This window comes from Orycteropus afer, unplaced genomic scaffold (genome assembly GCF_000298275.1).
Source record: "Orycteropus afer afer isolate SDZICR_OR568_19922 unplaced genomic scaffold, OryAfe1.0 scaffold00010, whole genome shotgun sequence".
Classification (NCBI taxonomy): Eukaryota; Metazoa; Chordata; class Mammalia; order Tubulidentata; family Orycteropodidae; genus Orycteropus; species Orycteropus afer.
Genome location: NW_006921597.1, coordinates 18266681 through 18273337, shown reverse-complemented (window position 1 = coordinate 18273337; position 6657 = coordinate 18266681). Strand labels below are relative to the sequence as shown.

Here is a 6657-nt window from a genome sequence, read left to right as displayed (position 1 = left end):
TGCATCCTTTCCTTCAAGGCTCAGGGGTCCAAGATTATCTTCTGTGTCTGTGTTAATTGGTTTCCCTTTTCTTTGTTGAAGAGGGTCTGTGCAATCCTACTGCCTAGTCCGCCATCTTGCCCCGCCTCCTTAATTCTATTTTTGTGCTATGTTTGAAATCGGTTGTCTTCTGCTTAAGGTCAGGACCTGACTTGGATTACAAAGGCAAGCTCTATACTTTCTTGAATAGTGCAAATTGGTCCTCAATGAAACTTTATAAAAAGCAATAATTCTTTTCATTTGTGTTGTGCTTTATATATAAAAAACCAAAAAACAAACTCACTGCCATCAAGCTGATTCGACTCATACTGACTCCTCCTTGGGTTTCCAAGGTGGTATCTCTATGGAAGTGGATTGCCCAGTCTTCCTTCTGAGGAGGGACTGGTGGGTTTGAACTGCCAGCCTTCTGGTTAGCAGTCATGCCTCAGGCACTACACCATGAGAGCTGCCAATGCTTTATAGCCACGGGTTACTTTAAATAACACTCCCTCATTGAATCCTCCCAACAACCTGTGAGGCAAGTATAATTCTGCCCATTTTTTAGGTATGGAAACAAGAACAAGGAGGTTAAATACTGGTATAAGAATCAGAGATGTAAGAAATCACATCTGTCTCCAGCAGAGGGCAGGTTCTTGGCAGCCACTTTGGCAGCTTACAGCAATCCTAAAGAGTCTCATTGGCTAGGAGGTCTGGTGGCGTAGTGCCTAAGGCATTCGACTGCTAACTAGAAGACTGGCAGTTTGAACCCACCAGCCACTCCTCGGAAGGAAGACTGGGCAATCTACCTCCGTAGAGATACTGCCTCAGAAACCCAGGAGCTGGGAAGGCATACAGGCCTGCTCCTTATAGGAGGAGAACAGAGCAGGCTTCATACTCTGGCACACTGGAGACCAGAGCCACCATCTCACTCCTTCCCAGAAGAGGGAAGTCAATCTGATAATTCTGTTTTATTTTGGTTTCAGTGGAAATAGCTCCCTCCATGTATTCAGCTACTTCTGGTTGACAAAATATCTCCAAACACACTCTCCTATACAAGCCTTGCCAACAAATTTGCTGCAAGGTAGGCTTAAATATTTTTTGATCTTCATTTTTTTCACACAAGGAAACTGAGGCTCACTGAAATAACATGACTTGCCCAAAGTCTTAAAAGTAGTGCCTCAATGAAGTCCTCTGATTCTAAGTCTAGAATGCTTCCTATTAAAAACTTAAGTGTTTGAAACACTGGGTGGTTTATAGAGTACTATATGAAGAGAATTTTGAATAGACACAAATGTTAGCCCTAATCTCCACCATTTGTTGCAAAGACAGTCACATGATATGGTAGAAAAGAAAACACGTGATTTGGAAGCACAAAATGTCTTTGTTGTTTGTCTCACATTATTTATTTCATTTATACTGTGAAAACTAAGGACAATTTTGTTCTATCCATATCTTTATTCAGCAGCTATGGTATCTGCCACACAGTAGGAGGTCAACATTAACCCACTGAATGAAAGCTTCAGGTCTCACTCTATTACTATTAAAGGCAAGGTTTTCGAAGTCTGGCAGCTGACAAGTCCTTCTCTCCTTGACGGTAGTGAGAGTATCTTTCCTCCTGCATTTGACACTTGACTACCTTGGAGGTCCTATCCTGTCTTCCTTGCCTCTCTTGTCTCCCTCATAGTGTCACCTGGAGTACTCAGTAGATACTCAGTGTCAATGTGTCACCTCCGATGCCCCTTTGTAGACAACAGATCTCGTTGTAGTCAGGAGGCTGGGCAGATAAATGTAAGGTGAGTGGGGCTCCCATATCCTTTCTCCTGCCCTGGGTCACTGAGTAAGAAACAGGGACCATAAGGCCAGCCCTGACAACAGCAACATGGGGAGTGAAGGGCCTGCCCCTGCAGCCCCACTCCCTGGCACCTACCTGAAGTTTTCCTGGGTGTCACAACTTATGGACTGCCTTCCTATTTCTGTAGAGGTGGCTGAATTAGCCAAAGAAAAGGAGTGGCTGCCCTCTGCCCTGCTATGTCTATACCTAACTTCCCTGGCTGTTCTGCAGGACCCTACAAAGAGAAAGGCTGGAGCTACAGACTCTGGGACTCCATCTTGGCTCTGGGGCATTGGTCCATATTGCCCTGGGTCGTATCATTTGACCCTGTTTGCAGCATGTGAAGGTGCAAGGCCAGCGGAAGCGCCTGAACACAGTCAGAGAGAATAAGGAAGCAGGGGCTTAAGAGAGCCAGCCCCTCTGTCCCCAGGAATGTGTAAAACCTGTCTTCGGGACCATACTGCAACCTCCCTGCTGTGACTGAAACTGCTTTCTGGGTTAGGAAGCTCTGGGCAGCCAACATGAGGGATACATTTTGGCATCAAAGAGACTGCCATTCAAGTCCCTTCTTTACTGCTTATTAGCTGTGTGCTCTTCACCTCTGGTAACCACTTTCCTCACATGGCTTGATTGGAGTAATAATATCTGTCTCTGCAGGCTGATGTGAGAGGCAAAGGTCCCACACACATGAGGAGATGTTTAACTGTAAAGGATTATGATGAGTGGTTCCCAGAGGACAGAATGAGGGTATATGGGGACTTTTGTCAAGGTCATCCCAAGGGTGTGTGAGGTCCTGTGTCTATAAAAATTTGGACCACCCAAAATTAGAGTGTCATCACTATTCTGGCATTCAAGTTTGTAAGATCCTTCAAAAGAAAATATCATGCCAGCTAGCGGGAGCAATCTGCTTGCTAGAACACCATCTAGGAACTGGGGACCTGGTCAAGGCCTCAGAGTGACTCATAGATATGAGTCTGGGAGCTCTTGGACACCTACCTGGTCAGTCTCATTTGTTGGGAGTGGATGGTGTGTAGAGATTTGGAGAGTGCCCTGAAGGAACAAATTGTAAAGGAACTTAGAAAATTATGAGAAGAGCACTCCAAATCCCAGGACCCCTACGGCCTAGGGCCTGGGACAGAAGCCTTGCTTGACTGGGTCTAAGGGTGGTAATATCTATGTGAAGCCCAGTTTAAATGTTTGCATGACTTTGCGCTAAATTAAAGCTTAAAGTTAGAGTGCAAGAAAGGAATTGAGATTGTTAAAGCAAGAGGGAAACTCAAAGACTGCTAACGTCTTTTCTTGGGGTAAAAGGATGAAAAGAAAAACAGCTTCTACATTAGCCCATTTGTTAGGCTGTCATGAGGAGGAAGTGATGTGGAGGTTGTCTTATCTCTTAATGTCTGGTGTGAGGTTGTGTGGTGGCAGCTGTGGTTGTAGTATTGTGTCTTGCAAGGTTACATGGAGCTGCATCGTATGTTGTGAGTTGTGTGGTTTGGGTTGTGTGGAGAGGAGCTTGCAGTGACCTAGGGCCCTAGGTGCTGTATCACCTGGCATGGTCAGGTATTGAGTATTGTTCCTGAGGAAGGTATACCTTTACCTGTGGGGTTGAGTTGGAGAGGGACTGAAGGGAGGCTTCCTTCCTTGCCCTTGGCATCTAACTAGATTCCTAGTCACAGGAGCTTTCGGAGCTGAGCAGGCCTCTCTCCCAGGAGGGCATTTCCTCAGGTTAGCCTGCAGGGATCACCCTCCTTGGGTAGGAATGGCCTCTGGGCAAATACCTTGGTGTCTGCTGCTCCCTCCAACCTGCCCTACAAGCTACTGGCCAATTCTTGATGACTCAGTGGGAGTTGAACATGTTCTTTTTCCTGGGACCCTGCAGATGAATACACTTTCCACACTAAGTATCCCCTGTCGTTGTTTAAATCCATGGAGGTGGGCCAGGCAAAAAAAGTATTTGCGAATGTTTCTGCTTGTTCACTCTCCAAGGAAGAGGACAGAGAGCAATGGGGCCAGTCAGGCTCTGCTTTCTGAGACGATGCTGAGATCCTGTGGGCCACCAGGGAAGAGTGTCTCTGCCAGACATGTGCTGCCAGATCCCCTGAAAGATAGATGCAACCCCCCATCCCTTCCTCACATTCAGTCTGATTTTCTTCATTAGTGGGAAGAGCACAAGACTAATAAGTAGGAGATTTGGGTTCCAGAATTGGCTTGTCACTGTTTCTGGGTGACTTTAGCCAAATTTCTCTGCCCTGGTTTGTTTATGTACAATGTGGGGATAATAGTCATATCTATCCTACTGGTTATTTTGAGATGTAGTGATATAATGTAGGTGAAAGTGCTTTGGAAAATTGATGCCTTGTTACACAAATGTTATTGTTGTTAGTTGCTGTTGAGTTGACTCCAAATCATGGCCATCCTTGAGATAAGGCATCCAATATTTAACCATTTGTGCCACCCAGGGACTCATACACAAGTATGAGGTATTACTGTTTAGTTTAAACATCTCTGAGTTCCTACTCAACGCTTACAGCCACCCCTGGAGTTTTAGTATTCTTCCTCTTAGGAAGACCCAAACCAGTGCTTCTTAATCTTTATTGTGTAAGTGAATCACCTGTGATCTTGCTAACTGTAGATTATGATGCAGTATGTTTAGAATGGAGTCCCAGATTCTGCATTTCTAAACTCCTAGGTGATGTAGATACTACTTGTCTGGGAACCACACTTAACTGCCCCTCTCAGGAAAGGAGATTGAAAATTTTCAGCAATGGATTTGGAGAGGAAGCTTAGAAATACAGTTTAATCTTATGGATTTATTTAAAGTTTGTAGTCAAAGATGATCTCTTGGTCACAAAAGATATATTTTGTTCTTTGGAAAAATACAAAGAAGGATTGAGGGAGGCAGGAGAGGGAGAGAAACCAAGAATGAGTGTGAGAAACAGAGAGACAGAGGGAGAGAGACAGACAGACAAGAGATAGAGAAGGACCCAAGAAGCCCAGGACTGGTGGGCAGGTCACTTCCTGGATTTCTCTGAAGAACAGCCACCGTTGGTCTTACTAAGAGAATCTGTGCTGCCCATTCTTGAGCCCACACTGTTGAGGATTTTATCAATTTCTCCTGGGATGTTTTGTTTCTCCTCATTTTCAGTCTCCCTGTGGTAGAAGTAGTTGAAGTTGGAGACAATGACAGGTACAGGGAGGGCAATGGTGAGGACCCCTGCGATGGCACACAGAGTGCCCACAATCTTCCCCCCTGGGGTGGTTGGACACATATCACCATAGCCCACAGTTGTCATGGTGACAACTGCCCACCAGAAGCCATCAGGAATGCTGGAGAAGTGGGACTCTGGCTCGTCCACCTCAGCAAAGTAGACTGCACTGGAGAAGAGGATGACTCCAATGAACAAGAAGAAGATGAGCAGCCCCAACTCCCGCATGGAAGCCTTCAGTGTCTGTCCCAGGATCTGCAGCCCCTTGGAGTGGCGGGAGAGCTTGAAGATGCGAAAGACCCTCACCAGCCGGATGATCCTCAGGATGGCCAGGGACATGTTCTGCTGGGCAGTTGGCTCTGTCTCCTGGACCAGCTCTGTGATGAGAGTTGCAAAGTAGGGGATGATAGATATGATATCAATGATGTTCATGATGTTCCTGAAGAAGTCTGTCTTGCTGGGACAGACCACAAACCGGAGCACCAGCTCGAAGGTGAACCATATGATACAGGTGGACTCCACCATGAAAAAAGGGTCTGTGAACATGGTATGGGAGAGGACTGTCTTGCTTGTATTGAGGCTGGGGTCTCTGACTACTTTTAGCTCCCTGTCCTCCCGGAACTCTGGCAATGTCTCTAGGCAGAAGATGGTGATGGAGATGACCACAACCAACACTGAGACCACAGCCACACCACGGGCAGCACTGGAGCTCTCAGGGTACTCAAAGAGGAGCCAGAACTGCCGGTGGAAGTCATTGGTGGGGAGTGGTATTTCAGGATCTTTGATGAAGCCCTCATCCTCCCGAAACTGGTCCATAGCCTCACTACCCAGCTCGTAGAAGGAGATCTCATCAGCAAAAACATCAATGGGGACATTGGCTGGGCGTCGAATTTTCCCACCAGATTGGTAATAATATAAGATTCCATCAAAACTGGGCCGGTTCCGATCAAAGAAATACTCATTTCTCATGGAGTCAAAGAACTGCATCCTTTTCTCACGGTCTCCCAGGAGGGTCTCTGGGAACTGATTGAGTGTTCTGAGCTGGGTCTCGAACCTCAGCCCAGCAATGTTGATTATCACTCGCTGGTTTCCTTCATTCAAGGCCACTGGCTCAGGCCCTGGGGAATTGACGTAGTCTTCAGGAAGCTTGGAGAAGGCAGTCTCATGGTTAGTGCTATCACTGATGAGAATCTTCCAGTTGGAGAAGGGGCTGCTCCCAGGCCTGCCTTTTGAGCTGGTTGGGTCAAAGTCTGTGGCATAGCCTGGCTCTTCCTGGATTTCATCTGAGTTATCAAAATTGACCAGAGCAACCTCCATTTCTTTCCAGCCACACACATCCATCCTAGGGGAGTCAGGGGAGCAGCATGAAGACCCTCAGCCTTTCCTGTCTGCTGTAAGCTGTGGAGAAAAAGTTCATTACAAAGAAGCAGTGGACTCTCAGTTACTAGGTAAGTATACCAATAGATTGAAAAATGATCATTTTTTAGCTTGGGAAAGAAAGCTATGGTTATTTAGGCAACGTTGAAATTAGTTTGCACTCCCTGAATTTGCATACACTAATAACTAGAATTACAAAGAAGGAGCCTAATCTTGGGGGGCTGT

The 6657-nt window shown here is 46.2% G+C and overlaps 1 protein-coding gene across 1 annotated transcript; it reads right to left on the bottom strand.

The window, feature by feature from the left end:
* Positions 1 to 4860: 4860 nt before the first annotated feature.
* Positions 4861 to 6396, bottom strand: KCNA10 (potassium voltage-gated channel subfamily A member 10). The gene has a single exon (XM_007949432.2). It carries the CDS (start codon positions 6394 to 6396, stop codon positions 4861 to 4863), a length of 1536 nt encoding a protein of 511 aa, XP_007947623.1.
* Positions 6397 to 6657: the final 261 nt, after the last annotated feature.

Bases quoted from the DNA above. Each gene is read 5' to 3' on its own strand.
- KCNA10 (XM_007949432.2), bottom strand. From the start codon at position 6,396: ATGGATGTGTGTGGCTGGAAAGAAATGGAGGTTGCTCTGGTCAATTTT.